Source organism: Pleurodeles waltl, chromosome 11 (assembly GCF_031143425.1).
Source record: "Pleurodeles waltl isolate 20211129_DDA chromosome 11, aPleWal1.hap1.20221129, whole genome shotgun sequence".
Lineage (NCBI taxonomy): Eukaryota > Metazoa > Chordata > Amphibia > Caudata > Salamandridae > Pleurodeles > Pleurodeles waltl.
Genome location: NC_090450.1, coordinates 949,590,009 through 949,610,967, shown reverse-complemented (window position 1 = coordinate 949,610,967; position 20,959 = coordinate 949,590,009). Strand labels below are relative to the sequence as shown.

At 47.5% G+C, this 20,959-nt stretch overlaps 1 protein-coding gene across 4 annotated transcripts in view; it reads left to right on the top strand.

Moving 5' to 3' along the window:
• MED15 (mediator complex subunit 15) overlaps positions 1 to 20,959 on the top strand; it is a 411,818-nt gene that overhangs the window by 195,849 nt on the left and 195,010 nt on the right. For all 4 annotated transcript variants that reach the window (XM_069215144.1, XM_069215143.1, XM_069215146.1 and 1 more), the window contains 2 exons: positions 9,861 to 10,166; positions 20,189 to 20,476. In XM_069215144.1, coding sequence (XP_069071245.1) covers positions 9,861 to 10,166; positions 20,189 to 20,476 — 594 coding nt within the window. The remainder of the gene's footprint in view (positions 1 to 9,860; positions 10,167 to 20,188; positions 20,477 to 20,959) is intronic.

Here is a 20,959-nt window from a genome sequence, read left to right as displayed (position 1 = left end):
TCCAGGTTCTTGGTTGACTTGGCCCTGCCGGCCATTTTGGCTGCCTCAGGGTTGCCTTGCTTGCAGTTATTTCGCACTATTTAGCGCTTTCTAGTCGGCGGATTGGCCTTTTGCTTTATGGCCTCTGTGTAGTGTGCGTGTTTGGCACTTGGGGCGTGAGATTGGCTAGCAGTGCCGAGGAAGAACTTATTCCTGTCGTTGAGTGACCGGGGCTTGTAACAGCGTGTTCACTGGTGTGTGCGGCGGCCACCGAGCCCCCCCAGGCCTCTACTTGATGCCCCCGAAGGGGGATATGGAGCGTGTTAGCTGGAATAAAGTGCTTTCGCCCTCTGGGGGGTACTAGGAGTGCCCCCGGTGGAGAGAGGGGACCCAGCCAATGTCCGAGGCGCTAAGCGCAGTCCCGAGGGCTCAGAAAAGGGGGGAGCGGGTGGCCGGGGCCACGGGCGGACCCCGCGTTGGCACAGGGCAATTAGTTGCCTGCTGCACATGTACAATTTGCAAGGCCCAAGCACGGTCCGAGCATGCACAGCACGCACCAGCCGTCGGCACTGCGCGGGCAGTCAGGGCGTAGCCAGCAGGGGCCTGCAACACATTTTAAGCTTGAGGCCTCCTTAAGTTCGGGCGCAGCTTGCCTCCTTTTTTGAGGGGCGCGAGCTGCTGTGGCAGAAATGAGTCAGCGGGGAGGGGGGGGCCAGGGGTCCAGAAGTGGCCCATCCGCACAGATCAAGCTATCCCCTCCAGGTCGCCCCCCTTTACCGCGTTGTGCTGTCTTTTGTGTGTGCTCCTCTTCTCCTCCTCAGGCCACCAGCTGCATGATTCTTGTAATCCTGGGCAGAAGCGTCTCCTCAGCGCGATATCGGCGCTGTACAAAATGGCGCTTCGGCCCAGCTTCAGCTCCTCGCGCCGGCCGCCTGCCGCGCCGCGAGGGTGCAGGACGCCGCCCCCAGGCCCCGGCCAAGCTCGGAGGGCGCGGTCGCGGTGCACCAGCACCCGCAGCCGTGGGAAAGACGATCGGGCGCCGGCCGCGGCAAGCAGAGGTGCGGGCGGGACTGCTGAAGCAGCTCCCCGTGCCGGTCACCTCGTCCGGGGCGAGCCCCTCACAGCAGGGTCCCAGCCCGCCCGCCCAGCCCGAGCCGCGGCCGCCCCCCGGTGAGCACTCTGGTCCGCTCCAGCTGAGCCACCACCCCAAGGATGGCCGCAGGTCTCCAAGGGGCGCCTTTCAGGATAAATTGGCCTCGCCCGGGACGGAGCGCTCGGCTCAAGTGACCATCACGGCCGCCATTTTAGCTCCTCCCCCTCACCGTTTCATTTAAACCAAATGTTAAGCATTTGTTGTACACACACACACACACACACACACACACACACACACACACACACACACACAATAAATGAGGAACACACACTCAAAGACTTACACCAGGCCAATAGGTTTTTATATTGAAAAATATATTTTCTTAGTTTATTTTAAGAACCACAGGTTCAAGATTTACAGTAAACACTTTAAATGTAAGGTACTTCACTTAGATACTTTAGGAACTTTGAATAAAAGCAATATCATATACTGTCTTTGTAAAAATGGCAATAAGCTATTTTCAAATTGGACACAGTGCAAAAATGAACAGTTCCTGGGGGAGGTAAGTAAAGGTTAGATTAGGAGGTAAGTAAAACACTTACAAGTCTCAGTCCTGGGGCATAGGCAACCCACCGTTGGGGGTTCAAGGCAACCCCAAAGTTACCACACCAGCAGCTCAGGGCCGGTCAGGTGCAGAGGTCAAAGAGGTGCCCAAAACACACAGGCACCTATGGAGAACAGGGGTGCTCCGGTACCAGTCTGCCAGCAGGTAAGTACCTGTGTCCTCGGAGGCAGACCAGGGGGGGGGGGTTTGTAGAGCACTGGGGGGGGGGGGGGGACCACAAGTAGGCACACAAAACACACCCTCAGCTGCACAGGGGTGGCCGGGTGCAGTGTGCAAAGCATGAGTCTGGTTTTAGATAGGAAACAAAGGAGGGACCCGGGGGTCACTCTACCGGTGCAGGCACAGGGGGGCTTCTCGGGACAGCCACCACCTGGACTAGGCAGAGGGTCGCCTGGGGGTCACTCCTGCGTTGATGTTTGGTTCCTTCAGGTCCTGGGGGCTGCGGGTGCAGTGCTGGTTCCAGGCGTCGGGTCCCTTGTTACATGCAGTCGCTGTCAGGGGGAGCCTCTGGATTCTCTCTGCAGGCATCGCTGTGGGGGCCCAGGGGGATCGTCTCTGGTTACTCACGGGCTCGCAGTCACCGGGAAGTCCCTGAGGTGTTGGTTCTCTGAATCTCGAGCCGGGGACATTGGGTGCAGAGTGAGAAGTCTCACGCTTCCGGCGGGAAACGTGCAGTCTTTGGAAGTTGCTTCCTTGTTGCAAAGAAGTAGCTGGTTTTGAACAGGGCCGCTGTTCACTGGAGGTTCTTGGTCCCTTAGTCCAGGACAGTCCTCTGAGGCTTCAGAGGTCGCTGGTCCCTGTCGGATGAGTCGCTGGTGCAGGTTTTCGAAGTTGGAGACAGGCCGGTAGGGCAGGGGCCAAAGCAGTTGTTGTTGTCGTCTGTCTTCTCTGCAGGCTTGTAGGTCAGCAGTCCTTCTTGTTTCTTCAGGTTGCAGGAATCTGATTTTCCTGGGATCTGGGAAGCCTCTAAATACTGAATATAGGGGGGTGTTTAGGTCTGGGAGGGCAGTAGCCAATGGCTACTGTCCTTGAGGGTGGCTACACCCTCTTTGTGCCTCCTCCTGGTGGGGAGGGGGGCACATCCCTAATCCTATTGGGGGAATCCTCCAAACTCAAAATGGAGGATTTCTCAAGGCAGGGGCACCTCAGCTCAGGACACCTTAGGGGCTGTCATGACTGGTGGGTGACTCCTTGTTTTTCTCATTATCTCCTCCAGCCTTGCCGCCAAAAGAGGGGGCAGGGGCCGGAGGGGCGGGCATCTCCACTAGCTGGGATGCTCTGGGGTGCTGTAGCAAAAGGGGTTAGCCTTTGAGGCTCACCGCCAGGTATTACAGTTCCTGCAGGGGGAGGTAAGAAGCACCTCCACCCAGTACAGGCTTTGTTCCTGGCCACAGAGTGACAAAGGCACTCTCCCCATGTGGCCAGCAGTATGTGTAGCCATTATGGAACTGTGGAGTTCGTGTTTGACAAACTCCCAGACCATATACTCTTATGGAGACCCTGCACTTACAATGTCTAAGGTTTTGCTTAGACACTGTAGGGGCATAGTGCTCATGCACATATTCCCTCACCTGTGGTATAGTGCACCCTGCCTTAGGACTGTAAGGCCTGCTAGAGGGGTGACTTACCTATGCTACAGACAGTGTGAGGTGGGCATGGCACTCTGAGGGGAGTGCCATGAGTGCCATGCCGACTTGGTCATTTTCTCCCTACCAGCACACACAAGCTGTGAGGCATTGTGCATGTGCTGAGTGAGGGGTCCCCAGGGTGGCATAAGACATGCTGCAGCCCTTCCCTGGCATCAGGGCCCTTGGTACCAGGGGTACCACTTACAAGGGACTTACTGAGTGCCAGGGTTGTGCCAGTTGTGGAGATTAAGGTACAGTTTAGGGAAAGAACACTGGTGCTGGGGCCTGGTTAGCAGGGTCCCAACACACTTTCAAATCAAAACTTAGCATCAGCAAAGGCAAAAAGTTAGGGGGTAACCATGCCAAGGAGGCATTTCCTTACAGCAGGGAAAAAAATAACTTGTCGCTCCGCCGGGGTAAGCACTTTATGGTTTCATTGATGTTGCAGTGATGTTGCACCTGGCTTTAAGATGGTGCTGTTAAGCCAGTTTTCAAGATACAGTTCAACACTTGTTTGTTCCATCTGTTCTGGTATCCCTACTGTCCGTATATTGTTGCACCTTGAGCACCTTTATGTGTCCTCGCTCCTTTCTTGTAGTTTAGACATTCTCCCTGAATACTTGTGGTTTGTTTTTGCATGTCTGATATGGTGGCCTGAGTAGAATCGTGTCCTCCACCCTTTCTGTGGTCTGCTCCTAGTAGACGAGCATCTAGTGCAGAAAAAGACTATCTGGTTTCCAGTGTATTTTTGTTTTGAGGATTGCTTGCAGTATGTTATTAAATTGATCTGGATATGGTCCAGTGTGTGTTCTTGACTTCCTGAGGAAGCTTTGTTGTTCCCGTTGGTAACATCTTTTTTTGTTGCTTTCCTTGATCTGTGGTTTGGATTGTTCATTCTCCTTCACCTCTACTCTTTTCTAAGCAGGTCGTGTGATGGTGAGTACACCATTCTGTTGCTGCTAGTGCCTTGTTTGTCAGTCTGTATTGCCTTATGGTAATTTCTCTGTTGTAGTTCTCCGGATCTCTTTGGAGAGCAACCTGGCTCCCAAGCAGGAATTGCTTCCTTCTCTGCTGTTCCAGCCACCAGCCAGATCCCAATGCAGCCAATCCAAATGTCCACAAACGTGCTTGAGGCAGAGGATCTTTTTGACCTTACCTGATAGTGAATGTCTTCACGTCTCAGGGTCTGCGCTGTATTTATAGGGATGGAAAACCTCAGTGCAGCTCCCCTTGTTTGCTCAGTAATGCTGCATGTACATGTAGTACTCATGCTTGCGGCCTCTCCCTGTTGCCCCTTCTGATCCAAACCTCCATACCACTGCTCGTCCGAGTTGGGTCTTGTTTGTTTGGGTCGATGGCTGTGGAACCATTAGTAGAGTGAGTCTGTTAGATGATTGTGTAGGAAAGTAGCCTCTTTTTGGCATGGTTACCTCCACTTTTTTCCTGCTGTGTTTTGACTGTGTTCACTGGAATCCTGCTAACCAGGACCCCAGTGACTGTGCTCTCTCCCAAGTGTGGTTGCTCCTGACATTGGTCCTGGTACCCCCATGTAAGTCCCTAGTACATGGTACCTAGGTACCCAGGACATTGGGGCACCAGGGGTTTCCCACGGGCTGCAGCATGTATTATGCCACCCATGGGAATGGGAGCCCATGCAAAATGTGTCTGCAGGCCTGCCATTGCAGCCTGCGTGAAAAGGTGCATGCACCCTTTCACTTAAGGTCACTGCACCAGGTCACTGTAAGTCACCCCTATGGCAGGCCCTTCTAGCTCAGAAGGCAGGGTGCAAGTACCTGTGTGTGAGGGTATCCCTGCATGAGCAGAGTTGCTCCTACAAATTCCAGCTCTATTCTCCTGGACTTCGTAAGTGCGGGGAAGCCATTTTACCCATGAACTGGACATAGGTCACTCACTATCTGTGTCCAGCTACATAATGGTAACTCCTAACTCGGGCATGTTTGGTATCAAACATATCGAAATCATACCCCAATACTGTTGCCAGTATTGTTTGATTCCATGCACTCTGGGGGCTCCTTAGAGGATCCCCACCTTTGCTCCTATCAGTTTGCAGGGTTTTTCCAGGCAGCCCACGCTGCTGCCATTCTACAGACAGGTTTCTGCCCTCCTGCTGCTTGACCAGCTTGAGCCCAAAAAGGCAGAACAAAGGATTTCCTTTCAACACCCTCTCCCTTTGGAAATTCTTTTTTTACATGGCTTGGGATGGGTAGCCACTCCAAGCCACTGTTAGGCTTTGAAGGGCACATTGGTACCCTCCTTGCATAAACTGGTTTGCACCAGTCGAAGGACCTCCGGTCCCTCCTCTGGCGTGAAACTGGACAATGGAAAGGGGCGTAACCACTCCCCTGTCCATCACCACCCCAGGGGTGGTGCCCAGAGCTCCTCCAGGTGGCCACTTGATTCTTCCATCTTGAATAAAAGGTGGGCAGAGGCTCCTGGGAGCATCTGAGTGACCATGTCAGACAGGTGACAACACAGCCCCCTCCTGTTAGGTGGTCACCCTGCTAGGTGACCAATCCTCCTTCCTGGGCTATTTAGGTTCTCCCTCTTGGGTATGTCCTAGATTCGACGTGCAGGATTCCAGCGGGACTCCTCTGCATCATTTACTTCACCTTCTGGCAACTGGAACTGCAACTGGACCCTCCAGGAATCGACAATCTGTAACTACAGTGACGACTATGCTCTGCAACGTTGTTTCTCCGGCTCCTTCCAGCAACTGCAACATTTCCTCTGCGGTGCATCCTCTGAGGTTGACAAGTCTTCAGTCTGCACAAGAAGCAAGAAGGAATCTCTCTTGGAATGAAGGAGTCACTCCCCTGCATCCGCAGGCACCAACTGCAAAGACGACCAGCTATGTGGATCCCCTCTCCTCCAGAGCTGCATGGATCCTGCGTCACGGGTGGTGGTCTGGAGTGGTTCCCTTGGTCTTCTCTACCAGCTGTCCAACTTTGGAGATGGCAAGCCTTTGCCTCTCCACGCAGGATAGTACCCCTGTGCACCGCACCTCTTGCAGCTACCAAGGCTTGTTGGCATTTCCTCTATGGGATCTTTAGGCTCTGTGTAGCCCCAGTCCCCAGCGCTCTTCCTTGCGATGCACAGCACTCGGCTTGCTTCTTCAGCAACGTGGGACTCCTTTTGAGGTGTGCTGCGTGGGCCTCACAGCGACTCTTGTGCTTGATGCCTGTGGGGGCTGCCCCCTCTTCCTGTGACTCTCCTAACTGTTGAGGGTCATCCGGGACTCCCCTCTGTGGGTTGAGTCCCCCGGGGCCTTGCTGCTCCCCGGCAGCTCTGCATTTCTTCCTCAGCAACATTTGCCTTTGCCAAAGTTTGTTAGTGGTTTTTCCACAGCACTGACCGACTACAGTCCTTCTTCTGGCGTGGGACGTTGACTGCATCACTTCAGGAACTCTTCAGCTGCTCCAGTGCTGCACTGGTGACTGTCTTCGTCTCACCATCGACCTGGTCCTGCATCTACAGATGGGCGGGTAGCGCCTCCTGCCACAACCAGACAGTCCAACTTGAACTGGACTTGGTCCCCTTCCTTTACAGGTCTTCCTCTACCAGGATCTACCTTTCTTGCAGTCTTGTCTGGGTCTTACAAAGTTCTCTTCTAAAGTCCTTTTGGTGGGTTTGGGGAGAACCAGGTACTTACCTCTTTTCTCCTGGTTGCTGGGGGCCACTCTTGTACTTACCTTTTGAGGTTCCTTGTTCCTCCAGCTTCCCTCTGACAGGTCCCCAGGAATGTCCCAAAAGTTGTTTTTTGGCCACTGGTTCTTGGCTGCCGATGCTGTATCTTTGTTTGGCTCTGCAGGGTGACCTCTCAGTTTCTCTCTGTAGCAGCTGGTGCCATTTTGCGCCTTGAGTGTCAGCATCTTATCTCAGACCTCTCATAGAATCTAGTGTTGTCTGTCATCCTCTGCCCCCTCCAACGGATCCTGATATGCTTTGTAAGTGCCCCAAGCCTCAGGGTGTGCAGAGGATTTATTATCTGGGCCGGTAGTTTGAGAGCTCAGCTTTCAGCTGTCTGACTCCCCAATCTTCACCTCAACCTTGGTCAGTCCAGCTTAAATGTCTACACATGATTCAGGAGTGCATGTGTGTGTTACTTAAAGTTGAGAGGGTAGATGGTATTTTAGATTCAAAAACTTAGTTGAACTGGGAATGAGTTTGCTTGCCTCACTAGTTCGGATTGGGCATGGTAATCTAGGTCCTGTAGGGAAGTATGACCTTCACATAGACTGTGACCAAGAACATGACTAATGATGGCGCCTGCACAAAGATGAATTTGCCAAATGCCCATCCTAATTTCTTGGGCCAGCACTGTAGGAAAAGGACTGAGGCCCAGCAAAAACTAAAATTGGACGTAGAGCTATGGAATAGGCTCTACAGTTACTAGTAATACTAATGGTCCTCTTCTGTCAACATGAATTCTTGAAACATTGCTACCCAGAGACCAAACTGAAATTTGAGCATGATGCACTTTAACCAATTTCATGCTCTTAAAAATGAAGTACTGCACCAGTTTGGTGGTTGCTTTGTCCCACTCTCTACCTACCACTTCATGAGAAATAAGCTAGCTTTGTGAGAACAAACATGTGGTCCATCTTAACCTTAAGAGGAAGCTGTGCACAGAGTGAAAGTCATTGTGTGTACTCAACACGACATTTAGAACCTTGTCCATCTCCCCTGGAAGCCCACCACCACAACACAAGGTTTTAGTCTTTCTCCTGAGACCTATAATCCTCCTTTCCCAGAACTACAGTGTACCTCAACACTGGAGAACCATGACTGCACAAGTAACCAAGCCACTCTGCACCTGTGTTCCGTACTGGCAGTCGCTAGGAGTGATATGCAGCAAGGTCAGAGTCGGACATGTTAGTGCCATGATCACTTGTGTGACAGAGGTCTTTATATCTTTGGGCATATTTGGTGAATTTGCACAAACCTTTACTGGCAGATTCTGAAGAGGTTGGTTGGGTTGAATTATGGGGAATCCTAAAATATAACTTGCCCATTTTAATATCATTAAAGGGATTTGAACAAGGCTGCTAAATAGAATTTTGGAGAGCATCAACAGCAAGCCTGGCACCAATACACTAGCCTCTGCATTCTGTGTGTCTTTTGGGATTTGATATAAATCTGTCCTGCAGTTTTTGAAGAATTAACTAAAAGTGGGGTACATGAATGTAGAGAGAGATGGGTGAAAGAACTCTTGAAGTTTACAGACCACTAGTTTGGAAAAGCTGATCATTTGATACCATTTTCTGATATCTGGGACCGTAGGTGATGTTTGCATACGTTGGTGTGGCAAATAAGTCTGTGGATCAGGTTTGGTACACCTTACCTAAAGGGGGAGTAGGGTGGAAAATGTCCTTTCCACCCCTTTAAGAAACCTCAACTGTTGAACAGGTATGCAGATTTTGGCATTTTCTGTCAAACTTGGTGTGAGATGGACTTCATCTTGCCCTTTTGAGCCTCATCTACCCCAGAAGCTTCACTTCTAACAGTATCTGGTGTTACTTGTACTATGTTAAGCCTTAGAAATTGAGTTTTCTAGACTGTGTAAATGGTACCTTTATATGACAAAAGTGGAAAAAAAAAACTTTTCAAACTCTGTCCACTTACATTGATCTTGGTAAATTGTCTTCAGATTTGTCAGTGGTTCATAGAGTGGCATAGAGTGCTGCTTAAAGTCACTGCTGTACACTGTAAGTATTAAAAGTACCAACCACTAGGCATCCTTTGTGCCCAGAGCTTGCTGGGCCTTAGTCAGCATGCTGTGTGGTCAGAGAAGTATGTAGAATATGGGTAAATCATAATCAACTCATTGATTTAAGAGGTTATTTTCAAGTAGGATTAAAAATTCTTCTCGGACTTTCAATTTCCAATGAGAGTCCATCCTTAATGCCTTCCTTCCAGCATGTTGCAATTGCATTTTACTTCAGCATGTTATCTTTAGAAGGTCTAGTGGTACAGACGATGCTATTTACCCAATGGTAGTGGTTCTTTACAGTTCAGTATTTTAAGTGAATTCTGATTCAGTCGTCCTCTGTCCCTTCTTTTCACAGTACATTTTGCCATCGTTCTCCTTCTTCAAGAGCATTCTAAAATGATTCATCAGTGAATGGTTCATAAAGTATTTTAGTATCACGCAGTATAGGTGGAAATTAGGTTGTGGATTCCCACTGATGGGCTTGAGCGTTTAAATAACAGAAAATAAAATGCACTTAATAGTTAAAATTTAAATAGCCTTTTAAGTGCCTTTGCTCTTTCTTGTCTGGGAATATCAGTGCCTGTGTTTGAAAATGTGTGTGTTTGTGATGGGCGCTCTTAGCTTGGATTGTTTTGCTGCCACGAAAGTTGACCACTTCACACACAGACTAACATTTTAGGTGATTACTTTGGTTTTATCAACTTGCTCTATGGATTATCGGATTCCATTCTTGAGCAGACCAAGTCATCCACCAAAATGTAATATTTTGAATTAATCGCCCACTTGTTCTTTGCCTTTTAGATACAGCACCAGCAACTCCAACGACTTGCTCAAATGCAGCATCTGGAAGCTGCCCAGGCCATAAGAGCTCAACAGGCCCAGCAGCCAATGCAGCAACAGGCACAGCAAGTGATGCACTTACAGCAGTTGCAGCAACAAGTGGGACAGCCTCAACAGCAGCAACTAGCATCCCAGGTGGCAGGGCAATCCATGGTGCCTCAGGGTCAGGGCATGCCAGGACAAATTCCAGGGCAGGTGTTGCCTGTATCCCTTACTCCACAGCAGCAACAGCAGCAGCAGCAAATGAAGTTACAACAAGCCTTGCAGGTACGATCTTGGGCAATAGGTTTTTCCTAGAATACCTAGTGCTAGTATTGTACTGTGCTTTAACTGAATGGCTGTGTACACAGATTCCAAATACTACTGTGTTATGTAGAGTTACTGGGTTTGTCTTGAATATTATGGTGATGGAAGACTAAGTTCTCTCTCAGAGGTCTCTATTGAAGTCATAAGCACTTAATAGTCACACCCACACTCTGGGATCTCGGAGTATTTATTTACAATATATCTTCTTAAGTGTAGATGTTCACCTTTCTTCAGTAAGGCCTGCAGAAACACTTAAGACAAGAACATTGTGTAGCCTATAAGGAAGACTATAATGGGCAATTTCTTCAGATTGCTTTTAAAAAAAGGGTAATACCCATGTATATACCGATTTAAAGCCAAATACTTTGATAGAATGCTTAAATCTTTCACAAACCTTTTTTTTCAAAAAGGGAAGGATGAAGGAATAGAGGACAGTGTAGCCCTATAGTCTGTCATTATGTGAGTGTAAGAACAGCATTTGTGTCTTTAAGGACACAGAGACCACCAGTATCCCATCATGCCCAGCAGGTGTTTCAGTTCCTTTTGACGAGATATGGCAGTATCAAATAGGTCTAATATTCGCCTCTTGTCATCTCTACTGGGGAGGCAGGAGGGTTGCTTATGACGTCAATGAAGATTCCCCAAAGAGATATGGGATTACAGGTAAGAAACCATTCCTTCTGTCACACGGCGTCTCCATTGATAAGTCTTAAGCACTGACTAGAGTAGCAAGCCCATCCCCACTAAAGGCAGTGGAAAAGACAGGAACCACCTAGTCAAGCAAATACATTTCTCAAGAAAGCCTGCCCTACTCGAGCATCTGTTCAGAATCCAAACAATAATGTTCGGTAAATGTGTGAACAGACCTCCGTGTAGCCGCCTTACAGATTCTAGCTATAGGGACATTTCCCCCATTTAGTGAGCTTTAGGTCTACTGGATAGAACCCTGTTTGCTTGCTGATATCATGGCAGGATACAAGACACTTTCCATTGGAAGATTGACTGTTTGGAGGTGGCTAGAACTGTACAGACCAGGCCATAGTCTATAAATAATTGGTCTGATTTACGTATGTCTCGTGTTTTGGCCCAATAAAACGTAAAGATTAACTTAATGTTTAGGGAATGGCGAGTTCTTTAAGCAGATCTGGAAGGATGTTGAAAGAAAATTGATAAGGAGATCGTCTGATTGACGTGAAAATACAAAATGACTTAAGGAAGGAAATTTGGATGAGTCCTTATCACTACCTTGTTGGAGTGAAAAACAGTGTATGGTTTGTGAGAACACAACACCTGAATTTCTCTAACCCTATGTGCTGATGTGAAACTACGAGGAAAGCCGTATTCCATGAGGCCAGTTGCAAGGATGATTTATAATTGGGTTGCACAGCACCACAATCTTTGGAATCAGGTAAGTACTTTTTAAGTTAGTGATTTTTTAGAAATACAGAAAATTTAGTGGTCAGATTTGAGGGATATATGCTTTGTACGCTGTTATTTTATACTATGGGAGAAACACATACTGTATAGGGTCACTTGCAAACAACTTACAGGACTGTTCTTCTGGACTTATGGTAAGTAGGGGCCAAGGTTCTTAGAACCACCAACAAATCAAGTTTACCTGCTCTGGTGTGTTTGAGTGCAGAGGTGCATCCAGCGGTGGTAGCTCCAACTGGGAACAGGGGGACTAGCCTGGCAGAACCCAAAGGGGGCTCAGCTCTTGAGGGGTCTCAGGTCCACAGATACACTGTCAACTTGCAGAAGAGGAGAAAGAAAAACAGCATGATGCCCCCACGGTGATCCTGATGGTCAGCAAAATGGGGGACCGGGCAGTTGCACTCAATGCCTGCTGGTGCAGGGAAGTGGCTCCTCCACGTCAAGGGAGAAGCTGGTTGGCGAAGTGTTGGCAGTCCTCCAAGGCTCTGGGCAGATGTAGAGCTGCAGGATCTTTGCAATTGTCCGGACAAGAGCAAGCAGGCAGTGTTTGACGACAAGTCCTCCACTAGTCCACAGTTCTTGTGTCTTTGGCTCTCCTTTGTCCTCCTTCATGTAGGCAGGCGAATCTGAGTTCCTGGTGTCAGGTGGCCTCCTAAATAATGAATTTAGGGGAGACAATGGTAGTAACCAGTGGACTACCTATACCTGGAGTCACTACACACCCAATGACAACTTCCTGTGAGGAGTGGGCATAACCCTGTTCCAGAGTTCCTAATTCCACCAAAAACAAGTGGTGGGACCCTTCTTCCGTGGAGCACATCAGGCAGCAAACCTTAGGGGTATGACTGTCCTGGAGGTGCAACACACCTACTGCATAGCTAATTTTCCCCCTGTCTTGGTGCAAATGGGCCTCTGGGCAGGAGGTGGCATTCCCCATGCCTAGGGGAAGCCAAGGTTGCATATGAAAGGAGACAGAGGCTTTCAATCCTGCAGCCCAGATATGCTGATTTACTAGCCAACCTGCTGGAGAGGGTGATAACGCCTTCCACCCAGAGAAAGCATTTTTTCTAGTCTGAGAGCATGGGCTCTCACCTCTAGGGGATCAAAAACTTATCTGTGGTGGCAGGATTGTCTATCCCAGTCATCCAGCACACTAGAAGACTAGTAGGTTTTCAGGGGATACCTGTAAGGTGCCCACTGGGTGCATGTCATCATAAATCCAATACTGGCATCAGTATGGATTTATTAAACGAGGTGTTTGATACCAAAAAACATAGGTTTCAGTGAAGCCATTATGTAACTGGGTAACTTGTAATGACCAGTGCCCAGTACATACCTTAAGATGGCTTCCCTGTTTACTCGCAATATCTAATAATCGAACTAGCCACCACAGGGGCATATCAGCTCTTGCAGATATATCCTCACATAACATATGCACCCTGCCTTAGGCTTTAAGGCCAGCTGTAGGGGTGACTTACATATATTATATGCAGTGACTTTGGCATCGCACACAATGTTGCCATGTCATGATTTCTCGCATGGTTAGCACTGTGTCATGCAGCCTGTAGTGGCAGTCTGCATGCGACTTGTAATGGGGAGGAGTCCCTTGGGTGGCATTATACATGCTGCAAGCCTTAGAGAACTCTTTTGTTCCCTTGCCCTAGGTATGAGGGGTACCATATACTAGCGACTTACAGGGGTGCTAAAGTGTGTGCCAATTTTACACAGACCATTTCTCCTTGTTTTTAGGTACTGGTACTGGGGACCTGGTTAGGAAGGACCCAGTTATCAGGGACCCAGTGCAACTTCATTCGAAAATCCTCATTACCAATGACAGAAAGTAGAGGTTGCCATATCAAAAAGGGTACCTTGCTACAGTAAGGCCAAAGGTAGCACAGCAAACTGTAAGTATTCCAACCATATTGTGAGTGGAAGGTAGTGTCTGTGCAAGATGAGTATATGAAAATACACATCCTGCAGATCCAGGGGCACTATTTGGTCCCCTGGATACATTGCTAGAGTGGGCAATTTGAATTACTCCTTTAGAAAGTCATTAACTGGCCTGAGGCCCAGTATAGGCCTTCTGTATGTATAAGGCAGTAGACCGTCTCAAAGTCCAGTGTGCCCCTTTGAGAAATTTCTAAAATAATCCCATTGTTCTGTTTTGGACTTGCCAGCCGGAGGGGAAATGTCATATTTCTTCTCCCCAGTCACCTCATTATGGTCCTGGGAGATAAAATCAAAGTGTTCTTGCTGCAAGAAGAGTTGGATGCTTGTTGTCCATGCTGGGGTGAACAATTTCAGCTGCCACCATACCTTCTATCCCGAAAGGGCTGGGTCTACACCCGCATCCACTGGCAGGGTTGCTGCTGCAGGTATAAAAGGGCTCTGGAAAAGTCCCTACATTTTGTATACTGCTGGTGGAATTGTCTGCCTGGGGACAATAACTCCAAAGATTAAGCTTTGGCAAGACTATCTTTGGATAGCTGGAGCACGGTCTGCATTTTGTCTGAAAAGTCTAGATCCATCAAAGGGCATGTCTCCTAAAGATGCTTGGACACTCCTGAAAACCTGATTCACTGCACCCAGGATTGCCTATTAAGCACTACACTGATGCCAACAGCACGTCCAATGCTACTTGTGGTGTCCAGGCCTGTACCTGACACACAATTTGCTCTGTCCGTTCCGCCTTTGATCATTCGGGCAAATGAAGCACTGATGCCCTCCATAACTGTAGGCAAGTTCTCAATGCTGATATGCCATAAAGAATAGGTATACTTATCCAGAAGATACACCACATTGAAAGATAATAAAGGAAACATTTTCTTGCTAAAGTCATCAATAGATTTCAACTACCTGTTGGGTGAGCTTGAAGCAAATGCATTTAGATAATTGTGGACGCCTGCATCACAAAGCTTTCTGGCATTGGGTGTTTAGTTAAAACGTTGGGGCGATATGAGGCACGTCTGTACATTCTGACCACAGGTCTGCTGACAGGATGGGTCAAACAAGGCTAAGACCAAGCACCATGAGCGTGTTTCTAAGGGCCTTGTTGTAGGAAAGTGCCTCTTTTTGACTTGGTCACCCCCATCTTTTGCCTGGTAATTGATGCAATCTTGATTGAAAGTGCACTGGGATCCTCCTAACCAGGTCTCCAGTGCCATATCACTTTCCCTAAACCTGTGCAATTGTTCCCGAATTGACCGCATGTCCCTAGTAAATGGTACTCCTGGTACTTAGGGCATGGGTACCAAAAAGTTACCAAGGGCTTCATCATGTATTATGCCACCCTCAGGGACCCCTCATCAAGCACATGCAGACTGTCATTGCAGGCTGCTTGCCTTGGTGCAGCTAAAAGTGAAAACACACCATGGCACACAGCCTGTGTGCCTTCTCCTCTAACACTGCATGTATTATATGCAAGTCACCCCTACAGCAGGCCTTACAGCCCTAAGGCAGGGTGCATTATATTACATGTTAGGACATAGCTGCAAGAGCAGATATGCCCCTTGATGTCTTTGTCAATTCTTAGACCTAGTGAGTGAACAGGGAAGCCATTTTGAGTGCATGTGCTGGACACTGGTCACTGCGAAGTTCCCCACCTACATGATGGCTTCACTGATTATATGGATGTTTGGTAGCAAACATCTCGCATTAATAAACCCTCACTGATGCCAGTGATGGATTTATTAACACATGCACCCAGAGGGCACCTTATAGGTGCCCTCATGAGAACCTACCAACTACCCGTGTGGGGACTGACTCGTTTTAGTCAGCCTGCCACCACCAGACAAGATTCTGGCCCCCTAGGGTGAGCGCCTCTGCTCTCGGTCGGTCAGAGTCAATGCCTGCTCTGGACAAGGTGTTTATTTACACCACCCAACAGGATCACCTGTGAACCTGCATTCCAGGGCAGGAGGCTTCAAAGAACACCTGCCGCCGTTGGTATGCAGATCTTGCTTCACTCACAGGAGAGATGCCGACCCGCTCTGCCACAGGGCCCATTTTGTACCTGGTCAGGCAAGAAATGTAGTATTCAGAGAAGTGTGTCCTCCCAGCCCATGTTGAAGTGGGCCAACGGTGCCAGCCTGGTCTCCAGCCTCTCCAGAGATAGTCCATCGTGGGTTTCCTCTCTGCAACCTCCACTCCAACAGTCTTTGTTCATGCCCCCCTCAACCGCCTCTGCTAACGCCAACCTTCACGGTTCGCTGCACCTCTGCCCCCGGGCCGAGGAGAAAGGGACCACAGGTGTCTCTGCGTCCCCCAGGCTTCTGAGTTTTGAGCCCACTTGTTGGTTCATCTGGGACGGTTCCCCAATCCTTGTGTGCAGTCTGTTTCTGAGAGCTCCCCCCTCACCGTGACCGCCACCGATGACGAACACCTGACGATCCAAGAACCCTCTGCACTCGGTGCCCTTGACTGAGGAGAAGAGGTCCACTGGTGTCCCTACGTCCCCAAGCATCGCAAGAACTGAGCCTACTTGGATCTGTAGTGTCCACATTACCTGGTGACTCTGTCTCCAAGCGGTATGTTTGCTCTGGGGTTTTGGTGCTTTGTGACTGCTGTAGAGGTGTTGTATTTGATCTCTCAATTCTGGTGGGGAAGCAAGAGCTCTGGCCAGTCTAGTGTAAACACTATTCTCTATTGTGTCTTTTTAGAAAGGTTGTAGAGCAATGGCTAGCTAGCCCTAACCATGTCCTTTATCCTCTATGCGGTGTCCTCATGCTCACCTTTGTTCTTCATTAAGAACAAATGTGTTTTGATCCAGTCTATTTAGTTGTAGTGAATGTGCTGTGCAGTCTTAACACATCTCATCTTACCTGCGTATAGTAGACTACTTTAGTTCCCCAGTAGGTGCCTTCTTGAGTTCATTATTGTTGTGCACTGTTCCAGATTGTGTTGCATCCATCCTGGATTATAAAATGTTCAGTCTATCTTGGCTATGGATATTTCTCATTGTCATCTGTGTTCATTCAACGTCCACGTCTTCTTGGGCATGTGACGCGGCAATTATACATAAAGTTTAGTCTCATCTAATGGATCATGAATGCCATAGTTGTCCACACATGTGGCCTTACTTCTCCAAAAGGAGCTTCAGTGTTTTGGGGTTTTTGGTAGGTCTGCATTATCTGTGCCCCTTGGTTTACCACTGGCGTATGTAGGTTTCCACCAGTAGGTTTTGGTGATAGGGTGTCAACACACAATTTACTTTCAGGAGCATAATACCTGCACATTTATGTCTCTCAGGTGGTACCTCTCAGCATGTGGCCATAGACTCTACCAATGTTCCCTAGCCTGCTCTGTTCCGTGCTTCTTCATAACCAGCTATCAAGTAGCATGCCACCAGCAGTTGCCACCTCCTCAGTGCATTTCGAGTATTCAACAGCCTTTCATGGGGCAAGGATGGCAGTCGCTGTCACACCACCTGAGGAACCGGAAGTCTTCTGCCTCTGACGCCACGCCTCCAGCATCCGCAGTTAATCAGTCCAAGGGCCTCACTTCCTCTTGCTTGTCCAGGGCTGCACTGCCTCCGCTGACGGTCATAGAACTCAGTCGGTGACATGACTGCATGTAGATGTCTAGCAGGAGTGGTACAATCAGCCCTTCAGTTTCAGCGTCACTTTGCCTTGCAGCTTTCAGGGCAGCAGAGGCCTTTGGGGCAGCCCCAAGGCCATTGCTGTTTCCACACCACCTCCAGCTAGGGCAGTTATCCTCATTTATTAAGGGTTATTGAGGGTTTTAAGGATTTTATTTACCTCTCCCCTGTCAATGGCCTATATATTTCTCTGCAAGGAGGATTACACATGAGCTGGTCTCAGTTATAGGGTAATGTCGGATGGTGCTTGATAGTCTCAGCTAGTACCACAATCTTCTTTGTCGCTATTCTCCTCCGTGTCAAAGCTATGCCCCAATGAAATGTATTTCTCCTATAAATGCACGCCTCGATTGCACACTGGCTGTGACTAATAATGAAACACTGCCCAGGATTCTGTACATATCAGAAAACGGTTGGTACTATTCAAAGACAGTAACTTACATGATCAGATGGTCTTTTGTCTGATTTTTAATATGGGCAGGTGAAATGTCTAGTCTAAAAGAAATTAAAGGGGGACTAGTATTGTTTAAGGCAGTCTCATGCCTTAAACAGTACTATTGAGTGTTCGGAATAATGACTGATGTGTTTGTGGCATGAGGAGGCATCTCCCCTTGCATGCCAGGATGGAGCAACAGGCTTTGCTGCATGATCTGTTGCAGAGAGTAGCATATTCTTGGCATCTGTAAGCTTACTTATTCCTGTTTTCTAGTGCTGTGCTTGTTCTTCACATTCTTTTATTCGATGTAAGAACCTATAGTCCTCGTTCGTTTTATATTGTTAACACCTTTATAATTCAGAGTGGAGCTCTCTATAACACTGCTATGAGAGAATCAGTACAGGCAACCCTGGATGTTGGAAATTAAGTCCTGAATTATATAGACTCTGCTAGGTTTCAGTATGAAAATGTACTTGTGGGAAGCAATTTCTTTCTGGGTAAAGGGGACAGGTATGAGACTGAACCCAGAAAAGATTGGCTGCACTACTTATGTATGTAGTGACTGAATGCTAATGGATGTATTATCTCCTCTCAGACGTTTTGTAACATACCATATGCTGCCCAAAATAAACCTTAATATTCTGGACGGTGATGGACTTGGCCCCAAGACCTTGCAGTTTGCCGTACGTTACTGCAAAATCTGGTAACCCAAGCAGCCCACCTTCCCCAAAGGGTACTCGCTTAATTGCTGCAGACGTGGATTTATGAATATTGACAGAAGGAACATGCAGGTGTCATACCAATATCATCATCGATATGGACGCCCTGATCCTGGGTAATGGTCATGGTGGGCAGTAGAGATGTTTGTTCAGGTGCGATAAAGCATGTATAGGTTTCTCAGTTTTCTCAGGCATTATTCATTTTGTTAAAAAAAAAAAAATAAGTGAAAAACTATGAATTTGAAATGAAACAGGCCGGACTGGCTGCAAGTCGGATATCACCTTGATTTGAAAGGCGACATTGAACTTGTTTTAGTTGTGTCTAATTAAGCAGTTCAGATTTAATTACAGATTTAAGAAAGTCATTTCAATGTTACCATAATGGAAGAACTAATGAGACCTGATCTTAGTTTGTTTTCGTAACAGTGGGGGCCGAATAAATCTTTAAGATCGCATCAAACATTGTCTGTACACTGCACTGCATTCTTAAAATGTCTATTTCTTGCTTGAGGCTTTTTTTTTTTTTGCAGCGAATGTGTTAAACACAACTGCAGTAAGTTTAATCTTGCAGTTTTCTACTATGAAAGCAAAAATAAACACTAAAGAAATCAATTTGGCAACCCGTGCCAAGGGCTGTAGCTAAATCCACCTAAAGTAGAGACCACAGAGCAAGCCCTGTTGAACTGGGAGCTGGTTCTGCGTCTGTGGTCGGGAATCTGAGGTTCACCATGGGTTGAAAACCTCCCTAATTACCTCAGATTAATGCAGTCAAGTTTTCCTATTGTTTTGTCCTCAATCTGCAGATATGTTTGCTTTATTTGTCCATTCTGTATCACATTATCCCGACAACAGTGTTGGTCCAGCATCAGTAAATAGTCTACCTGTATATAGAATCCTTTTCAACCAATCCCCACAGCAAACCATCATCCTTATTGCACCTAAACCATAATGCGCAATCCAGCCCTAACTATTGCGCTAACCTCAAGGCTAATTATCACTAAACGTAATTGTGATCCTTGTGTTGCCTTAAACATATGCTTAATCATAGTTTTATACTAACGGTAATCAAACTGTTTATCTTGCTTGAATAGAATACAAATTTTCATTTATCCATGTGTCTCTTACTTGTGCCTCAAGCCTGTCTGGTCCTAGAGAGAGAGGAGGCTGCATTGTTCTTGACTTAGCTACACAAAGTTGATCCTGAAAGTTCAGATTTCCAAACCTCTTTGTATTGAAAGTTTTGCTATGTACCTTTCATTTTCTCTTTTTTTGGCCTAAAAGCTCCACTGCAGTACACTAGACATTTGCACAAAAAATCCACTTTTCGTGTTCACATTATGGTAGAGCGTCTGTAGATTTTCTTCGGTCTCACAGCACAGCTTTGAGTCTTCCCCTCTTATATGAAAATCATTATTCAGTGCTGTACGTTGTGTAAAACTATTAAAAAAAAAAACAAAAGAAAAGCACTAGCTGTTTCTATATTAACGACTGATTATTCCTCTCTGTAACTAAGCACCGCATTTTGATGTTCTAGCACCCAGAGGCCAAATAGTGTATGATTGCAGTTAAATTCCTATTACAGATAAAGAGTGATGACAGCTCGGAGCTTTTGATAATTTTGGGTCTGCTGATAGTGTAAAACAAACCCAACTGTAGATAGGAATATTCTTTAAAGGGATCTACTCCCTGTGGCACAGGTCATGTCTGTCCAAATGTATGAAAATAAATGTATGCTCTGTCAAGGAGAAACAGGAAATGCTGCAGCCCTTGTCACCAAAACTCTTTTATAACACTCCAGGACCGAGTTCGTCAGGCAGCCCAACAGCAGCACCAGGCAGCCCAGCAGCAGCAAGCTGCACAGCAGCAAGCTGCACAGCAACAGGTGGCACAGCAACAGGCAGCCCAGCAACAACAGCAGCAGCAGCAACAACAACAGGCCCAGCAGCAGGCGGCCCAACAACAGGCAGCCCAACAGCGAGAGCAGCAACACCAGCAGCAGCAGGCTGCAGTGGCAGCAGTGCACGCAGCTCAGGCTCAAGCCCAGGCCCAAGCTCGGGCAGCTGAGATGGGAGCTGCTGCAGCACAGGTATGTCACCAGAGGCAGGACCATGCAGCCTGCTACAGTGTGCATGCTGGACTAATCATTGAGTTTGGCTTCTGGCATGTTATGTAACCTAAATTGCATTGTTTTTTGTCTGTGGTTGCCGTGGACTGTAGAGGAGCAACTATTAATTTCTTTGTTTTTGACTGCTGTATCCCTCACTTTGTGTAAAACAAAATTAAAAATCTCTCTCTATATATATATATATATATATATATATATATATATATATATATATATATATATATATATATATATATATATATATTCGATGGCATGTGTAGCTGCAGATACACATGCTGTGCACATCCCGCCATCTGGTGTTGGGCTCGGAGTGTTACAAGTTGTTTTTCTCCGAAGAAGTCTTTTTGTCGAGGGACTCCTCCCATTTCGACTCCATTGCGCATGGGCGTCGACTCCATCTTAGATTGTTTTTTTTCCGCCATCGGGTTCAGACGTGTTCCTTTT